The sequence below is a fragment of the Urocitellus parryii genome, chromosome 5, assembly GCF_045843805.1.
Source record: "Urocitellus parryii isolate mUroPar1 chromosome 5, mUroPar1.hap1, whole genome shotgun sequence".
Taxonomy (NCBI): domain Eukaryota; kingdom Metazoa; phylum Chordata; class Mammalia; order Rodentia; family Sciuridae; genus Urocitellus; species Urocitellus parryii.
In genome coordinates, this window is record NC_135535.1 from 158,418,482 (window position 1) to 158,437,624 (window position 19,143).

At 55.7% G+C, this 19,143-nt stretch overlaps 1 protein-coding gene across 1 annotated transcript; it reads right to left on the reverse strand.

The window, feature by feature from the left end:
* Nucleotides 1-5,830: 5,830 nt before the first annotated feature.
* Nucleotides 5,831-14,338, reverse strand: Tbata (thymus, brain and testes associated). The gene is made up of 8 exons (XM_026405837.2): nt 14,298-14,338; nt 12,790-13,025; nt 11,139-11,294; nt 10,161-10,240; nt 8,809-8,976; nt 6,829-6,910; nt 5,953-6,097; nt 5,831-5,921 (listed from the first exon to the last, which is right to left on the reverse strand). The coding sequence occupies exons 1-8, from the start codon at nt 14,336-14,338 to the stop codon at nt 5,831-5,833; spliced, it is 999 nt and encodes a 332-aa protein (XP_026261622.2).
* Nucleotides 14,339-19,143: the final 4,805 nt, after the last annotated feature.

Here is a 19,143-nt window from a genome sequence, read left to right on the forward strand (position 1 = left end):
AGATAATGACAGGTATTGGCAGGATGTAGATCCAAAACTCATGCCTGCTGATGGGGATTAAAATGGTGTAGTCACTTTGGAAAATGGTCTGGAAGTTCCTCACAAAGTTAAAAGTAGAGTTATCATATGACCCAATAATCTACTCCTAGGTAGATACTTGAGAATCGAAAATGTGTCTTCACATGCACACACACACACACACACACAGAAAAGCTTGTACACAAAATGTTCCTAGCAACATTATTCACAATAGCTGAAAGGTAAAAATAAGCCAAAATCCATTGGCTGATGAACGGATAAACAAACTGTGGTCTGTCCATGCTTGGAATATTACTCAGCCTTAAAAAATGAAGTAGTAATAGCACACTGCGACGTGGATGGACCCTGACAGAATCATGCTGAATGAAGGAAGCCAGACACTAAAGACTGCATGATTCCATTTACAGCCAAAATAGGCAAATTGACAGAGACAAGAAAATATCAGTGGTTTCCAGGACAAAGGGAGCTTGCAGGGAAGAGGGGAGTGACAGCTGAACCAGAATTCTTCTTGGAGCCATGAGAATGTTCTGGAATTGTGAATACTGAAGCCATTGAGTCATACACTTTAAATGGATGAATTTTACAGAGTGTGGATTATGTCTCCATAGAACTATTATATTAAAAATAAAATGGGCAATGGAGTGAGGGAGTAGGAGGGAATTCTCTATTTTCACCAAGCTTCTATCAACCTAAACCTGTTCAAAATTTTAGGTTTTTAAAAAATAAAAAATGAAGAGAGTGGATCCCCCTTCATTTACTGGCTTCCCCGGGCTCAGTCTTCCCCAGCTCCTGTGTCCCAGGCTGCTGAAGTCGAAACACAGAACGGGAGCCAGGAACCCTCGGCCCTGGAGCACGTTTCCGTGGGCCGTCGCGGGAGCCTGGCAGAGTGACTGCAGAAGCCACCCTTCTGCGTCAACGGGCCTGGGCAGCAGTGCTCTGGATCCAGGGTGGGAACGACAGGAGATTGGCCACAGCTCTGCGACCTCCTCAGGACAGGAGCAGCATGCTCTGGTGGGAGTGGGACCCCAGAGGTCACGTGCTGAGGGCCTAGTCCCCGGCACAGCAGTGCTGAGAGGTGGGACCTTGGGGGTGTGGATGTTGGCGAGGGCTGAGCCCTGGGAAATGGGTCAACACGTCATCTCTGCAGCGGGTTCCTGGTGAAAGGAGGTGGGCTCCCTTCCCTTCTCTCTCTCACTTGTGCCTGCGCTTGACCTTCGCCTTCTGCTCTGGAACGGCACAGCAAGAAGCCTGTGCCAGATGTGGGCCCCTCGGCCTCGGGCTGCCGAGCTTCCGAACCCCAGGCAGGAATCTCTACCCTTTCTGAGAGCCGGGCGGTGGCACCCACCTGTGACCCCAGCAGCTTGGATGAGGTGGTGGAACTCACGGTTAAGAGAGAGCGCCCCCTGTGCTGACCCCACATCCTTTCTTTCCCAAGAATCAGTTTACCTGCAGCCCTGCCTGGCCTCAGTGGACAGGACAGTCACATTCCTCAGCAAACGACCTGCTACCTGCAGGAGAAACGCAGGCCCCAAATAATGTCGATATGAGGATCCCAAGTTACCCTCAAGGGCGAGACCTTTCAGACCTGAAACTCTGGGAGATAAGGATAGTCCCCCCAACCATAAAATCTGTAGGGATATATGGGGACTTGGAAGTCTGATGTCACCCTGCTGTCAGCCAACAGCCAAGAGGTGGGTCTGGGCAGAACTCTCCGGAAATTTCTCTGGGGTCCCCAATAAAACTGGAGTGCGGGAGAGGCATAGGGTCCCTCTCTTCTCTGTAAGGACCCACCCTCTCCCTTGAGCGTGTCCCCTTCCCCTTTCCTAACCCTTCAATAAGACTCATGCCTGTTACTCGAGTGACATGTCTGAGATCTTTCTGACTTGATGGCAAGAATCGGGGTTTGAAGCGGGGTCTTCACACTGCCCCAGTTTCTCAGAAGCCCCCAGCTTCGTAACAACAGCAAGTTTAATGCCTTTGAACTGTGACCTTAAAAATGATGGTAAATTCCCTTACACACACACACACACACACATCATGGAATACCTATGTTGCCACAATTTTTTAAACTGGAAGGAAAATGTGGGCTTTCTGGGGACAAACTTGTGGCAGGGGTGAGGATGAAGCCAGGGAGGTGACAAGGGCATAGTAAAAGAGTGACCAAGGACTTTAAAAACAAGGCGGTTAGCTGGTTCAAGGCCAGCCTTGGTAACTCGCCCCTGAACTCCGTCCCCAGGTGGATGGATTAACAGTGTTGGACAGTGAATGTGAAGCTGTTTGCCAGAGTCACTGCAAATCCCCTTCCACCCGCTGATCCTGATGGAAGCCCCCTGCACAGGAAGTCCTGTGGGGTATTTGGGAAGGCTGGGGGTGGGGTGGCAGCAGCATCCCCCTGAGCCTGCGGGGGAGCAGCCCAGCGGCTTGGAAGTCACCAGGAGCACATGAACTTGGCCCAGGAACTAGTGTGTGGAACAGGAGTTCAGAGCCACAGGGGACCGTGACCCTCCTCACCCACCCACCCCAGCTTTCCAGGGAATTTGCAGACACTCCCAGCATCTCCAGACCTCAAAAGGCAGAGACATCCCAGCTACCACCTGGGTGACTTTATATCATGTCCCTTTCCTCCTTGATTTTGCCAACTGCCATGTAGTGAATGCTTATGCTCTTCAGGAGTGTGACCACGGCTTTGGTGACAGTAGAGGGCAGGGGTTCTGAGCTGGGATGCTAGAGTCTGACTTCTAGGGTCCTAGCCTCAGTTTATTCATCTACAAAATGGAGCAATGATATCAATATTCGGCCTCGTGGGGCTTGGGGAGAATCAAATACAGCACTGCATATGAACCAGGTAGGACAGCTCACACGGTGCTATCAGCCATCCTGTCGCTCGCTGCCTCTGTGCCCGGGACATGGTGGAAACTCAACCATGGTAATGGCCCTTCTCAGGGGGCCTGTAGGTTCCCTGACCTCTGGGCTAAGCACCCACAGCACTGTGTGCGCTGGCCCCGGGCAGGACAGAGCCCCTTCCTCAGGCCACCCCAGGTCTCTGCCCTTCAGGTCTCCAGACAGAAGAACCGGGTCAGCCCCATGGAGGCAGCAGCGGTGCCTGGGCTCCAGGTGGGAGGGGGATTTGGCGCAGCCCTCCCCCCTCTGAACCAACCCCCAGCACACAGCACACAGAGTGCACTGCCCTCTGGCAGGGAGGCCAGGGTTTTATTGAGTAGACTGTTTATGGTAGGAAAGCCGGGGCTGCTGTTGAGGTGCAGGGTCTGAACCTGGGGGGCTGCGCTTGAACCGGAAACACAGGGTCTTCTGACTCCGCTGGAGGCCCCTCTGCGCTCTGCCTTCAGCGGGGGCGCCTTCTCTGTGTCCTCTCACGAGTGCACCTGGAGGGCTGGGGCTTTTCCCACGTAATCTGGGGGACAGGGAGAGAGGGCAGCAGGAGAGAACGTGGAGGGCCGGGCCTCCCGAGCAGCTGCCCGAGAGTCCAGGGCAGACCCCTCTTCTGGACAGGGCCTCAGTTAACTGCATGAGCACATGTCGGGAGGGAGGCCGGGATCAGGCCCAGCCTCCGCTCTTGGCTGTGCTGGGACCTGGGACTCTGAGCCTCGCCACCTCCCTCTCTTCTTTAACTCCAGGTAACATTGTCGATTAAGTGCTTGCTGTATGCCACACTATTCCAGGCCCTCAAGGCCAAGGTACATGGAGGTTGAGTGTCCCCCTGCCTCCCCTCTAGCCCACCCATCCCCTCCCCTGGTCTCAGGCACCAGGATGGAGTGGCAGCACCTGCCCTGATTTCCCTCACCCCCTCTCATCTCCCACGGTCCACCCGCCTCAAGGCAGTCAGAGGGACACACCCCACCCTGTCTATAACCCTCCAGAGCACCCCATGCCCTCTTTGTGACACCACACGCCTGTTGTCTGACAGGACAGCCCTGCCTGCCTGGGTCCTATTACCTCTTGCCACTGTCACCCATCCCTAGGCCCCAGCCACCCTGACCTGCTTGCTCCCCACCCAGGCACCAGGTCAGGGCTGGGTTCTGCTAGCGGCTCTTCGTGGAGCTGAGCAGGGCTGGGTCTTACCTGTGGTGCAGCTCAGGGAACCCTCCCATCCCCAGGCCTCCCCACCCACTGCATCCACCCTACAGTGAGCACCCCCCCCCCTCAGGTGTCTGTACTCCTCACTAAGGTGCAAGCCCAGGGTGCAGGAATTCTCCAGTGGCTCCCCAGAGCCCAGCACATAGTAGGTGCTCAATAAATATATATTAAATGAATGGGTGAAGTGAGCAGCTTCCCTGGGCAGGGACCTGTCTCCCCGCTGCCTTGACTGCCCTGAGGAATCCAGCCAGTCTCGGCCTCAGTGAGCCCCCAGAACGCCTTGCTGCATGGAATCTCACCTGGGTTTCCGGTTTTCAGTACCCGTGATGTTCTCATTGCCTTCAGAAGCTGACTATAAACATAAACAGAGGAGAGGCTAGGGAGGCAGGCCCCAGAGGGGGTGGGTGGCGGGGAGGTGGGTGACACAGGTGCACTGAGCCGCATGCTCTGGAGAGAGGGAAACCGCGTCTCCTGGAGGGCTGGAAGTGGACTGTCCGTGGCTGGGCCCAGGCAGCCTGCCTGCCTCCCTCCCCCAAGCAGGACTCAGGTGATGCCATCCCATGCCTGCTATGGCCACTGGGAACCGGGCCCTCCTATCCCTGAAGTTGTGGGATGGTGCCACAGTAGGTGGCCCCTGGCTCAGCCCCTGTTTCATGTGGCTTTACACAGTCCCAACCTCTTGGGCAGACTGTCATTTCCCCACTTCGACTCCAGGGAGGGCAGAGAGAGGGTGAAACAGCCACTCATAGGGGTCGCTCGGCCAAGGTCACAGTGGGCCTCCCTTTCTCACTGTGGTGTTCCTTCCCTGGACGCTCCACAAGGCAAAGCAAACCAAGTTCAGGGCCAGTGACAAAACCCAGGCCCGCGACAAGCCTCAGCCCTCTCTCTAGCGCTGTCTCCTGCCCAAGCCCACAACCCGGGGCTCCAGCCATCCCAAGCTTCACCTCCCGGGAAATCTGTGCATTCCCGGAAGTGCATGCATTCTTGACATCCAGGCCATCACCGGGCTCCTCCCTCTCCCTGAGATGGCCTTTCCCCATCCTTTGATTTGCTCATTCAAATGCCATTAGTGTTCCTAGTCTCTGCCAAAAATACTTGAGTGATTATTAAAAATACAGCTTCCCATTCCTCAGAAAACTAGGAATGGAACCACCATTTGACCCACTTATGCTACTCCTCGACATAAAACAGCATCCTACAGGGACACAGCCATCACTGTTTACAGCAGCTCAATTCACAATAGCTAAGCTATGGAACCAAACTAGGTGCCCTTCAACAGATGAATGGGTGAAGAAATTGTGGCATATATATACAACAAAATATTACTCAGCCTTAAAAAAGAATGAAATCATGGCATTTGCCAGTAAATGGATGGAACTGGAGCCTTCAGAGTTCTAGACTAGAAGGGTCACCTAAATACCTCCTAGATACCCCAACCTTTCCAGCTTCCAATTAACTTATTCTTTCCAAGCCAGCCCCAAGACAATACACATCAGCATTAATACACCCCGTCAGCTGCTCCAGTAAAATTCTGAACATTTACTTTAGCCTGCCCGCCCTGCCTTGGGACCCATTCCTCCCCACACACAGCAGGCAGCGGAGTCTAGGCTGACTGGACCTCCAGACAGCTCGGCTACCACCACAGGGTCCCTCCTGGGGGAGGGGCTCTTGCTCCAGGACGGTCACCTGGTCACCGTCAGCCCAGGCGCTGGCCAACGCCAAGCTCCCGTCTCTGGGCCCTGCAGGCCTCACCCCGGAGGCCAGCTGCTGAGCCTGAGGAAGCAGTTCTGGGAACAGAAGGGCAGGTGTGGGGCCCACCTGGAGGGGGAGTGCGGCTTCTCTTGAGGTGCTTCTTGAATTTGCTGAGGCTGGTTCAAGAGTCTTTCTGCTGGAGGGGAGGCTGAGGGCTGAGGGAGAAGCTGAGACACCGCCCTCTGCAGGAGCGCCAGAGCAAGGTCCTTCTCTGAAAGCACAGCACGGGCAGAGTCAGCCCCAGCCGCCTCCTGTCCCTGATGGGTGTCTAGCGGCAAGGTCAAGGGCGCGTTCTGTAACCATCCCACGTTCTGCCCACGGGTCCCTGCAGAGGAGGCCCCCACCTCTCCCGCCTTGGGAAGCACTTAGTCCTTCCACGTCTGTCTCTGCCTCGATCCCGCTCCATCCTGCCCACCCCCCTCCTGGGCCACCATCCCCCTCTGGGGGTCCTCCTCCTCCTCCTTCCCGTCCCCCTCTCCCTCCTCCTTCACTCTTCCACCCAGGAAGTCTTCTCCGTCTCACAACTCTCCCCAGTCCTCACCTTGCTCCGTCCACTGTCCCAATCTGTATCTGGAGTGTATTTGTACTCTCTTATGAGTGCACGAGTGTTCTTGTATTTGCACGTGTGTGTGTGCGCGCGCGCACACGTGTGTGTTTCCCACTGTGATGTGTGAAGGACTGTGTCTGCTAAGTGTGATCTTTGAATGTTTCCCTCCTTGCTTAGCCCTGGGGTCAGCTCGAAGGAGGGGTCAACTCCAAGGTGGCCACAGAAACCTGCTGCGGCCCAGGGAGGAGGGGAAGGCTACTTTGGAGCTGCAGAAAATTGGAGGGAAGGCCCTGGGGCGGGAGCTCTGGGACATCTGAGTCCTGCAGAGCCCAAGAAGAAGGGCGGGGCCTTGGCAGTGTCCACTCAGGCAGGGGGCCCTGTGGCCAGGTCCTCACCCGTGGGGGTGGCATACAGCAGCCAGTACTGGACGGCACTCAGCGAATCCGTCTGAAGGATCTGACAAAGGAGCTCCAGGATCTGCAGGCGGAGGACGGGCCTGGCTCAGGCCCAGCCAGGAGTGCAGGCAGATGTGGACTTGGGGCACCAAGGGCTCCTCCCCCTGCAGTGGGCTCCCAGAGCCACAAGCTGGTCCCAAACCAGCAAGAGGTTTTTGTCTGCCTCTTATGGAGGACTTCCTCTCACACCTTCCTTTCTTTCCAAACCTAGGGCCTCACACCCTCTAGGCAAGTGCTCTACACCACTGAGTCACCCCCCTAGTCCCCTGGAGGGAGATTCTTAACCTCCTCACTGGACAGGGAAGGACTCCAAGGCCTGGAGAGAGGAAGACCCCAGACAGGGAGTCTGGCGGAGGGAAGCCTCACACATCAGCTCCCTGGACACCTCATTCCCAGAGCCTCGTTGGGTCGGCTGTACCCCAGGGTCCCTCCCTGGGAAGGCACAGGCAGAGCTGGCCAGTCACCTCCTCAGGGACGCACTGAGTCCCACAAGCCTGGGTCCGTTATCTGGGAATTCCGGGTACCCCAGAGGCCATCCCACCCCGAGCTCTCAGTGCCTGAAGGTGATATCAAAGTGGTGGGGAGTTGGCGGTGGGCAGCCTGAGGGTCGGGGCAGGCTGGTTCTGCAAGCTGCTCAGCGTGGGACTCCTTCCTGCCGGTCAGTGGGCACCCAGGGCTCATCCCCGCATCCTCAGCCTCTGGCATCTTTGCCACTTCGGGGCCCGTTTTCCCCTGCGCTCGCCAGCCAGGTAGCATCAGGAGAAGCTCCACCTCGGCCTCGGATGAGACCCAGGTGCTTCCTCGGCCGAGTGGTCTACGGTGGAAGTGGCTATGGCGGACTGGAGTTTGGGCCCATGGAGGGAGATGGAGCCCCTGGAGTCCTAGGAAACGTGGGTTCCCTCAGTAGTTGGTGGGCAGTCTTTCTGGGGCCTCTCAGACCCCAGCAGGTCTGTCTTGTCCTTGGCAGAATGGGAAATGGGCTGGACCCCTCCCCAGGCCTCTGCCTGCTTGGGTGCCCACCCTCACCCCCAAGACCTACTTGTGTATGACCCACCCTGATCTGCCCCTGGGCCCTTCTCCGGGCTCCGCATCCAACTTACCTGCCCTGTGCCCCCTCCCCACAGGACCTGAGAACCTAATTCCAGGCGCGGTGGGGCCGCCCTGCGGTGGAGAAAGTGCTGGTTCTAGTACCGCCTAGGCTGCTCCTTCTTTGGGGACCTGGGCCACAGAACCCACTTGGCAAGGCCTCAGCAGCCACTTCCCCCCATCTGTGGAATGGGGATCCCCGGCCCTGTCTGCTCTGTCCACGGTGCTAGACAGTCAGAAGACCCCAAAGGCCCGGCCTGCCTGAGTACACTGGTGGCAGGAAGGTGACGAGATGCTACAGTCTGACCTTTCCTGGAAGACCTAGGTCAGCGTCCCAGGGACCTGCAGTGTGCTGACCCCCTGGATGAGGCAAGGACTCATCTCAGCTGTGATGGTAAACTTGAGCGTGGAGAAGGGGGCTCTGAGCAGGCCAAACCCCTCTCAGTGGGGTCTGCAGGCTGCGAGACTCAGCCTCCAGGGTGATCTGCCAGTGCCCCAGGCAGGACCCCCACCTGCAGGGGTCTCGGTCCCCCACCCCGGCAGCGGCCTTCATGAACAGCCTAAGGCACCTTCCATGTGAACGGGCGCCTGCGCCCAGTTTGGATGCATCATGTAACCAAGGCCCAGAAGAGGGAAGGACTTACACAGAACGGGACAGGGTCCTCCAGAGGCAGAGGGCCCTGGAGCCCAGGCTGCTGATTCCCAGGGTGGGGGTTTTCCTGACAGTTGCTGGAGTGGGCATTCCCAGGACAGGCCATGCCCTAAAGCAGTCTGGAAGAGTGGTAGCCTGGGGACAGGGACTTCGACAGTCTCTGCCCCCAGAGTGGGGCTCACCAGCAGCTCCTGGTTCTGCAAGACAGAGGTCTGGACGCCTCTATCTCTGCTGGGAAGGTGGCTCCGCTGGGAGCCATGGCGGTTGAGAGCTTGGGCGGAAGCCGGGATGAGCCTACCCGTCTCCGCTGAGTACCTTGCTCCCTGCTCCTTCGAAGGCTCCTCTTTCTGCTGGGACAAAAGTGACCAGAGACTCCAGAAGCCAGTGAGAGGGTAGGGAGAGGACAGAGGGGACAAGAGGAGGAGGCCAGTTCACACTTCTTGGGTGCTACCTGCCTCCCCAAATCCCAGTGTCACAGCATTGCTGGGGACCCAGGATGCCAGCTAGGCCATGCCCACCCTGTCCTAGGCCCATCTTTGAGTATCCCAGGCTCAGCCCCAGTGAGCCCTTCACCACAGGGCTCAACCTGGCAGAGCCTTTCTTCCCGGAAACGCAGTATCTAAGATTGGCAGCTGGGACACCCTAGTGGCTCTGTTTCTTCCTCTCAGGCTGGACCTCTTGGCTGCCCCTCCCCTCAGCCCATCAGAGATTGGAACACAGCACCCTGCCTCAAGGACCCTCTGCCCGCCTCCATTCATAGCTCAGATACCTCCAGTCAGGCCCCTCAGCTTGCCACTCTCTGTCTTGGACAGTCAGGCCTCTGGGCACAAGGCCTGGGGCCTCCTTCCCTTAAAATTTCAGCTAAGTCTTGTAGTATCCATCTCCCCGTTTTAAAGATAAGAAACGGAGGCCCAGACAGCTCAGTTGCCCTGAATGAGTGCACTCAGTGTAGGAACCAGAAGCCAGGCCCCGGCCTTTCCACTCTGGTGGCCCAAGACAAGGGTCAGGGCCATCCTCAGCTGCAAGAGTCCCAGCCTTCGCTGCAAGAGTCCAGGCCTTTCCTCGGACCACCTTCAGCTGCCTTTGAATGGTCTCTGCCATTTTATCAAACGTACCCATGGGGTCACCCCATCTGGTTTGAAGCCTTCCCATGATTCTCTGCTCCTGGTGAGGTCACACCCTCCAAGCTGGGAAGTGAAGCGCTCCCCACATTCAAAGTCAGGCTCCTCCTCCCTTATCGCCGCCCACTCCTTCCCTGTCCTCCAGCTCCTGGTGTCTAGAGAGGTCCTGCAGCTGCCAGCGTCTGAGATCTTGCTCAGAAGGCCTCCCTGGGAAACGCCCACTTCTCAGGGAGTCCTGCTCGGGTTTCCCCAGGAGGTCTGTTCCCACCCTCCTCTGACCCTCACCCCCCTCCTAGTGCCTGCATCCTGGCCCCTTCTCCCAGGGCCTCCAGCCATGCTCTGAAGGAACTTCTGTACAAAGGTGCGGATCGACTTCCTGTCGCCCTCGCCTGGCACTTTTGTTCCGCACCCACCTCTTTGTTGTTCTGCTCTGTCTCCTTGGTGAACATGACCACCCTTGAAGTCAGCTCCTTCAGCTCCTTCTTCCAGGCCTCTGAGGGGAGGGGAGAAGATCCTGGGCCCCTGCTCCTCCCCTGTGGGCTCCAGGGCTGGGAGGGTGGGGAAGGTTCTAGGTGGAAGAGTTCCCCACTCCTTTCCAGGCTTCCCTGCCCAATCTCAAGGGAGAGGGGGGTCCTGGAGGAGGAGCATTAGGAATTGCCCCACAGGTGGAAGGTATGTGGACACTACTTCACTTCTACAAGGGACTGATGATGTTGATTGTCCTGCCTGCGGCATTGCTGGGAGGTCCAGGAGACACTGGGCCACTGCAACTACAGACCTGTGGTCTGTCTAGCTGTGCCTCCTGGGGAACCTGAGGCCAGGACTGAGATTTGGGAGGTATGCTGAGCCAGTTATTAAGACCCCCAAGCAACTCTGAGAGGGGTGGGCATAAAGCTCTGCAGCCAGCCCTCCAAGCCTGTCTGGCCAGCCCTTTCCCCAGACCCCCCCCCCCACTAACCTGACTCTCCCACCCGGCAGTAGCAGAGGGAGGGCGGGCTGGGCAGGGGGAAGCCGAGGAGTGCTGCTCTAGCACCCAGGTGGTTGGCTCGGATGGGCTGGGGCCTGTGCGTATTTGAAATACTAAATATCTGAAATGTCATTCCTGTCTGTAGCTGTCGGTCACATGACTTTGCCAGTATCAACTTGTCTTCTGCTTTTTATTATTCGTCAACCACCTCAAATCCAAGCAGGGGCGCCTCTCTGAGGCTGGGGCTGAGGTGGGGATACAGAGATGAGGCCCACCAAGAAAGTGGGGGGAAGCAGGGTCCTCCTGATGGACTCTGCTGACCTCAGAGAAATGGCCCTTTCCTTCTCAGACATCCACCCAAGTGAGGCAGCCCCGGGGGACAGGTGGGAGCCCCCAAGGAGAAGGGTGTGGCCCAAGTACCCACCATAAGAAAGCTGGGGGTTCCGATTGGACTGTGGGTCCCCAATGGGGACAGAGATGCTGGGCATCACCTTCAGACACTGGGACAGGATTGAGGAACGAGGCAAAGGGCTTTCAGAGAGCTTGTTCCTGACGATACAGACAGGCCTCCCCGTGAAATCTGTGAAGAGTTGGAGGGTCTGAGTGGACCCTGGGAACTCTGGGAGGCCAGAGGAAGAATGTGGGGCAGGGAGAGCTCTGGCTCCATCGGTCGTCAGAGGCAGGAGGGCCCCTGCAACCCCCGGGGACCAACCACCGCCTCAGCCACAGGACACTGAGAATGGGTGGGGGTCAGGGGAGACCTGCTCAGGGTCAGGCAGAGAGTTGGGGCAGAGGCCAGACAAGATCCCCTCCTTCGTGGGACCCGGGTCCTGGGGTCCTTCCGGCTTCCTATGGCAGGGCCGTGGGTCCACAGGGAAAGAGAGGGAGAGAGCCTCTGGGGAGAACTTCTCTCAGTCTGGAGATGGGGAGGGGTGGCTCACGGGTGGAGAACCTGTCCCCCTGGAGGGCGGGTGACTGTGACTTCACACACCAGCTGTCCTCTCATGGCCGTCACATTTACACCTCCCTCTGACTTCCATCAGCTTCCACCTGGACCAACCTCCCCCTGTCGCCTGAACGCCACCTGGCATCTCACTTCTCTCCTGCCCAGGACCCACACCAGCTCCTCCCCACCCTCCCCAGGCCTCACCTCTTTGTTTAATTTTCTACTTTTTGCAGCCTTGGAGATTGAACCCAGGGGGCTACCACTGAGCTACCTCCCCACCCCGGCCCTTTTTATTTTTAAATTTTGAGCCAAGGTCTTGCCAAGTTGCTGAGGCTGGCCTCCAACTCGCCATCCCACCTCAGCTCCTGAGTGGCAGGGATGATGACAGGCTTATGCCACTGTGCCCAGAAAAATATCTCACTTCCTTCACTTCTGTACACTGAGCGGTAGGGAGATGCCATCTGATGCAGCCAGGTGGCTTAATGGTGAACCCAGTGGCCGGCAAGGCCCACCTGATCTGGCTGCTGCCCTCTGATGTCATTTCATCTCCCTGTCCTTCCTCTGCAGTGGTCCCAGCGGGGACTTCTCCTGGCTGTCCCTCGGGCACAACCAGGGTGTTCTGGCCTGGGGCTTCTGTATGTGCTGATCCCTCCGCCTGGGGCATGCTTGTCCCTGATACGCACACAGTCCCCACACTTCTTTCCTTTGGTTCCTGACTCAATGTCTGGTTATTGGCCTGGTCTTGCCTGACACCTTTTAAAAATGGCACTTGCCCCGACCTGCTTCCGACCCTTTCCCTTCTGGGTGCCAGCTCCAGGGCAGCAGCCCCTGTGCCTGTTTTATCCTCAGGACCTCGAAAGCATCATCCTCTAGTCCATACCCAGTCAGTGCTGGGGACGGGCAGCTGGGTGGCCGAGGGCCTGTGTTAGAGAGCAGTGAGGGAACCCCATGGGGGACCCCAGGGCTGCCTTGGGAGCCTGTGCTTCACTCATCCTGGCTTGGTCACTGGCCAGGACCCTGCTCTCTGGGCCTGGGCCTGGAAGTGGGCTGGACTCAGTCCTCAGGGTCAATGAGTGGTCTCCCCCGTCATCCCCGCACCCCCAGCCAGACCCAGCAGACCTGGCCCTACCTGGGATGTGGGTCACGTGATGGGGGTGGGGGTGGTGGCGGGAGAAGAAGGAGTGGTGGCTGAGCCGACCAAAGCGGTAGGTGCCAGAGGACATGGCCTTGGGGCTCCTCATCTTCTCTCGGGTCAGCTCCAAATCCACAATGCCTGGGACCACCAACTCTTTCTGTGGCCCACTGTCCCCTAGGCTCTGTGGCCAGTGCCTTGGCTTCTTCTCGAGGTTCAGCTCAGCCTTTGGACTGGAGGAGAGTGTTTAAAGAGAAATGAACAGCGCCTCCTCCTGGCAGCAGGGCCCACCCAAACCCAGTGCTCCGAGCTCATCCTGGAGCCCCCTCCCCAGACGCTCAGAAATCAAACCTCTCCCCCCACCCATGGCATCCAGCTTAGCTCCCCCAGAGCCTTTCCCAATGGTGCAATCCAGTCCTGGGAAGCCTCTGTCTTCCTAAGGTGCCTCCGCAGGGGACTAGGATCCATTTGAGAGAGCTCAGAGGAAATCTCTCAAGACCCCAGTTTTCTCCCAGAGATCAAATCTAAAACCAGAAAGAGAAGCCTCAGACCCACCCAGTTTTCCAGACAGCTGGGATGGAGCCGCAGGCCCCTTATGTACACCCACCGGGGCAGGGGGGCTGGCCCCAGCAAGGGCCTCTCCCCAAGCCAAACTGTTGGCAGCTCCAGAGAAGCCAGCTGCAGGCTGTCATCCTCCCCCAGGCCCTCAGGGACAGTCCTGGCCCAGACCCAGCGTCCAGGGACAAGATCTGGCTGGAGTCAGGCAAGCCCCTGCCCCCCGTTCAGGCCCCTTCCCAGGAGATGCAGAGCTGATGGGCACATGTCAGGGCTGTGACACTGCAGGGAAGCCTCCCACAGGCTCTCACTGGACTCGGCTAAAGGCCAGCCTCTCAGGTCCCTGCACCCTGCCACTTCTGGAGGAGCCATCTCTGCCCCAGAGGAAGAGGTCAAGGTCAGTTCAGCAAGGATCCAAAGCGGGCCACTCCCACCTGCCTGGTGGTTGTCTGCATTTCCTTCTCCAGGGGTCCCTGGCTGAAGAAAGTCCCTCTGGGGGCGTGCAGGTGGACCCTGGATATGTTCAGCAGGTCCGGATGTCCTTGGGCCCTCTGAGGAGGACGTTGGTGTCTGGGCCCCTGCGTTTCCTGTCCCATTCTTGATTTGCTTCTATGGTATCTGAGAGTTAAAGAAATAAAGCAGACCTTCTCTGAAAGCCACAGTTAGCTGCTTCCTCTGTCCCAGAAGCCGCCTCCTGAAGTCCCCACATGCCAGTGATCAGCGCACTGCCTCTTGTTAATGTCTTCTCCCTGTCTGGTGGCAGCTGGGGCAGGGGCGTGGGGAGGGGTGCCTGCACCCTGGGTTCACTTAGCTGATGGCCTCGGAAGGCCAGGTAGGGCTGCCTCTCTCGGAGCCCCACTCTGCGGAGTTTCCCCAGGGCAGCCTTGGTCATCCACCTGCCCTGCGCTGCCCCCACTCCTCAGTCTGCAGGTGACAATTCAGGGCTTTACCTCAGTGGCTGTTCATCCAGAGACCTCACCTCCGTGGCCATTGTAAGATTTCTAATGGGTAAGCCCGGCGTGCCAGATGGTTAACCGGAGCTCTCATGGACTAGCGGCAGGAGGGAGGAAACAGAACCAAAGGGGACAATATCTTGTGAAATTGAACCTTGACTTCTATATCACCCAGCCATTTCTTTCCCAGACAGGAGAGAAAGTCTTGCAGGTGTGCTGCAGCGACTATTCTTAAGAATATTACTTACATTGTCTCAAATAGCAAAGACCCGCATCAACCCAAGAGTACAACGACAGGAGAGTGAACTAATAGGCTGTGTTACCTTCAGACCAGGGAACATTCTGTTGCTATGGGAAATAAGAGAACCATGGCTACACATGACGTAGCTTTTAAATATAATGCTAGGCCGGGTGCAGTGGTGCACACCTGTCATACCGGTGGCTCGGGAGGCTGAGGCAGGAGGTCGTGAATTCAAAGCCAGCCTCAGCAATGACGAGCCACTACACAACTCAGTGAGACCCTGTCTCTAAATAAAATACAAAATAGGGCTGGGGAATGTGGCTGAGTGATCGAGTGCCCCTGAGTTCAATCCCCAACACCCCCGACCCCCAAAATATACAATGCTAGGTTGAGGAAAATATGTTTCAGAAGACCTTGTAGCACAAAAGTCTTTCTATAAATAGAAGTTCAAAGACAAGCAAAATGATCATAAATTTGATCAAATGACAAAACAAAAGCAAAAACAAACAAACAAACAAAAAAAACCAAGGAAATGTAAAATTCCCAGTGCGGCTATTTCTGGGTAGGGAAAGAGCGGAGATGTCCAGTGCAGACATTCTAGTCCTTGTTGTGGGCACTACATTGATGGGCGCTTGCTCGACTATTAAATAAACTAAGTGAGGGGGAGGGGAAAGATGACAGAGGTGGAAACCAAAAATTATGATCTAGCTAAATCTATTGACCTGACAAATAAATAAATATATCCCCAAGTGCTAGGGATGGGGTTGAGTTAGGAGATCAGCATATTCTGAAAATGGACCCCAGAGAACCGCCCCCAGTGCCCGCCTCTACCAGGTCAGGGTACAATGGGCTGGCCTTGTCTCAGATCACGGAAGGGGAAAGACTTGCTAAGGCCACATAGCCAGGGGACCAGAGCCCAGGGGACTCTCAGACCTCTCATCTTCCTTTTAAGGAAGGCTTGGGCGTCCTGAAGACAGGAGGCTGCCCCTGGCACATGAGATGCTGATGCTTGAGGAGGGGGTGTTTGGAAGCCCCGAATCCACCTGCCTACCAAAAAAAGGGACTCTTTGTAACAGAGACTTCCCAATCCTTTTGCCCACGAGGACAGGAAGAAATTCATCTTTCCATCAAGACTCGATTCACACACGTGTGTGTATGTGGGTACACTTGTGTGTGCGTGTGAAACTGAAGCCAGACTATCCCGAGGCAAGACATTCGCGGGACACACGCTGATTTTTGTTTTCATTGGTGACTATTAGACATGGCTCATTAAAGTGTTTCAACAAGCTTCTGATGAATCCCTACCCACAGCTGCTTCAGAGAGGTCAGCTGGGACCCAGGCCAGGTCTGCCATCTCCAGGGCGGCACACGGGGGACCACTGTGGCCAGTGTCTGCCCTGTCCTGCCTCTGTCCCTGGGCTCCAGAGAGCCAGCCGCAAGGCTTCTACCAATCCAGCCATAGGACTCCCCCACCACCTCTGTCCCTCCCCTGGGTCCTCCCTGGGTCCCCGTCTGGGGCTCCAGGATCTCTTTCCTCTGGGAAAGGTCCCTGGACTCACCAGGGAAGATGGCTGCTATAGCATGTGAGCAAGAAGCCCCTGCTTACCGAGCAGGGGGGAGCACGAGGACAAGCCAGGAGTGGGTTTTGTCGGTCTGTGGGCAAGTCTGTGCTTTGTGACTACGTGAGTCTGGTGGTTGCTAGGTTACCCCTCCCCACAACTCCAGAGGCACTCCCCAGAACCCCTCACCCTCACCACCCACCAGCTCCTCTTTCCCTCTTGCTCTCCTCCCTCCCCGCTTCTCCTCCACCTCCCATCAAAGCTTCCCATGGGGACCCCCCCAACCCCCTGGGATGGAATATCTGGTTCAGCACCGGGCACCGGGCAGGCTGAGGAAGTCTGGCCAAGGATGCTGGCTGGGCGGGGGCCCAGCCTTGTCAACCCAACCCAGCCCGGTGCTGCCACCAACAGCTCTGCCTCTGTGCACGTGGTTCTGGGGATGCACGCCCAAGGGATGTCACTTAGAGAACAGGAAACCGACCGAGAGCTCCAGAGTGTCCCCTGCAGTCTCACTTGATAGCTGGGTGAAGAGACTGAGTTTTCAACTAGGCCAAGGTTCCATCAGAGTCCTACACCTCTGAGATGTGTCACCTGGGTGAGGTGCCTGTACCGCCAGAGATGAGGGACAGTGGGGAGAACACTCTGCTTAAATTCCCGTTCTGCTCCTTCCTAGCTGTGTGGTCCCAGACAGTTTACATAATGTCTCTGAGCTCCAGTTCCCCTGCCTCTGAAATAGAGATGACACTCCCATTTATTCTCTCTTGGAACTATTAAGTGAGTCGATACACATTAAAGTGTTTAGAATAGTGCGTGTGGCACCGACTAGGATCTCTGGCTCGTGTTATCTCATCGGGGCCTGTGAAATGGGGCCTCTAATTCCTCCGGGGTTTGTTCTGAAGAGCTAATGGAAGTGAAGTACCTAGTTATAAGCCTGGTACATAAGAGATGCCTACCAAAGATGAGCATAATTATTGTTAGGGTAACTTGATGAAGACAGGATTATACAAGCAGAGAGTCTTTATGTGGCGGAGATACCAGACTCAATTAAAAAATGAAATTATAAGAACATTATGATAAAGGATCAATGCCTGGGGAGAGGGTTCATTCGCCCTGTCCCCAGGCCAGCCTCTCTTCAGAGAGCCTAATTAACTGTGGGTCCCTACCTGTTGGGTTGTAAATAGCTATCTCAAGGAGACTGACCACTTTCCCTGGATAACTTAACATCTCTGAGACAGGATTTCAAGGCCAGAGATGCAACAGATGCCCGTGAAGTTTCTTTTCCTACTCTGTAAACCTTCTGGGAATGTAGCTACATCACTTAGTGGTTAGTATAATTTTTAGGTCATTATGCCAATTAACTGCCATCTAAACTGTAACCGCATAGGCTTAGTTCTTAGAAATAGAGCTCTTAGGGAGATAAACTCAAGTCATCTTGAGTAGCTGCTGCCAGTGGAAAAGGACACTTCATGAAGACACTTGAAAATGTTCTGGTACCCACCCCCCCAAAAAAAAAAAGCAAAACAAAACAAACAAAAGTGCTTTGCCATCTTTGTTCTGCGCCTGTGAACTACTTATTGTAGAATTTCTGTACCTGGTCCTTGATCCTAAGGTCAAGAACTCTAACCCACCAACGCTGTAATGGTTAAGGACTGATGTCAAGTTTCCTATAAAGAGCGCCCCGTAACCCCAGCTCCTGACTCAGAACTTCAGAGCACTAGCTCGTCTGTGTCCCTCGGTGTAAACAAACTTGACTTCTCCAACCCCCCGAGTGGTGCTTGGTCTCTTGCCGAGTGGGATTTTCCATAACACTTAGCCGGAACCACCTTGGATAATTCACTTTATTTCTGAAGCTCAGTGAGGACTCCTCTGTAGAAAGGGGGTAAGGACAACCCCTGGCCCACGGGGCTGTGATGAGATCAGAGGCCGTGCGGGGTGCCACAGGCTGTGTACACTACAGAAGGCTTGCAGATGGTGCTGGCCCGGGAATGAGGTGCTGGCCCTCAAAACTGGTGGGGCTGGGACTGAATATTCAAGGGGCTTGGTACTCAGCACCTGGGGCTTCAGACCAGCACCTTGAGGAGTCTGATTCTCTGGCTAACCCCTGGGAAGCAAGGAAAGGAAGGTGGGCCGCTGGAGGCAAACCCAAGCTCTTCTGAAGTTCTGTTCCTCCCAGCCAGGAAGGGGGGGTGGCCTCTGGTCTTGGCCTTGCTCCGAATGCTTCTCCATCCACCCAGGTCAGAATGTTCCCTGAATTTTGACTTCCTGGGCCAGTCTGCCCAGGATTGAGGTGACCTTTTAGAAATCATTCGGAAAACCCCCTCTTGCATTGCTTTTGGGTATCCTAGTGACTATCGAGATAAATAATATTGGGTTTGAAAGAAAAGAAGCTTTCTTCCTTGTGACCAGTCCCTCTCTGTGGCTTTCAGTTCTCTAGGGGAATTTCCACCTTGTGAGCTGACACACCTGGATGCAATACCCCCACTCCCATCCTCCCCGGGCTCCTTTGATAGCTTCCCTTGTGTTCAGAGCTGAACGGGGAGTCTGCAAGCCAGCTGCAGCTGAGGGGGAGGGAGGGGTGCCGAAAGACCCATCTTAACCCTGGAAGAGCTGAAGAACCCTCTGAGGTTCTTCTTTGCAGAACACCAGGAACAGGAGAGAGATCTGTCCACTTGGGAATAGTTTGGGGTATAGTCCTTTGCTTCGATGCCTCAGTTGTAAGAGGAGCAATGTAAAACTTTGAGGAGCGCTTCCTTTGTACCAAGCACTGTGCTAAGCCTTCAGGTGGATTATCTCGTCTAATCCTACAGATGAGGAAACTGATGATCAGAGGGATCCTTAGCTCTATGTTGCTACTGTATTCTCCACCTGTGACTTGTTCTTTGGTCCCTAATGCAATTTCCTGAGAAAGATAAATTCCTAATTTCAGTATAGCCCAATTTATTAACCTTGTCCTTAATAGTTAATGGGTCATGTGTTCTATTTAAGAGATCTTTGCCTACTTGAGTTTATGAAGACAGTTTCCATATTGTTTTCTAGAAGATTC

Bases quoted from the DNA above. Each gene is read 5' to 3' on its own strand.
- Tbata (XM_026405837.2), bottom strand. From the start codon at position 14,338: ATGGCCACGGAGGTGAGGTCTCTGGATGAACAGCCACTGAG. The intron at 6,098-6,828 runs GTGAGGACCTGG...CTGTGCTTTCAG, and splicing joins GCTGTATGCCACCCCCACGG to AGAAGGACCTTGCTCTGGCG. The intron at 5,922-5,952 runs GTGGGCCCCACA...TTCTGTTCCCAG, and splicing joins AAGCCGCACTCCCCCTCCAG to AACTGCTTCCTCAGGCTCAG.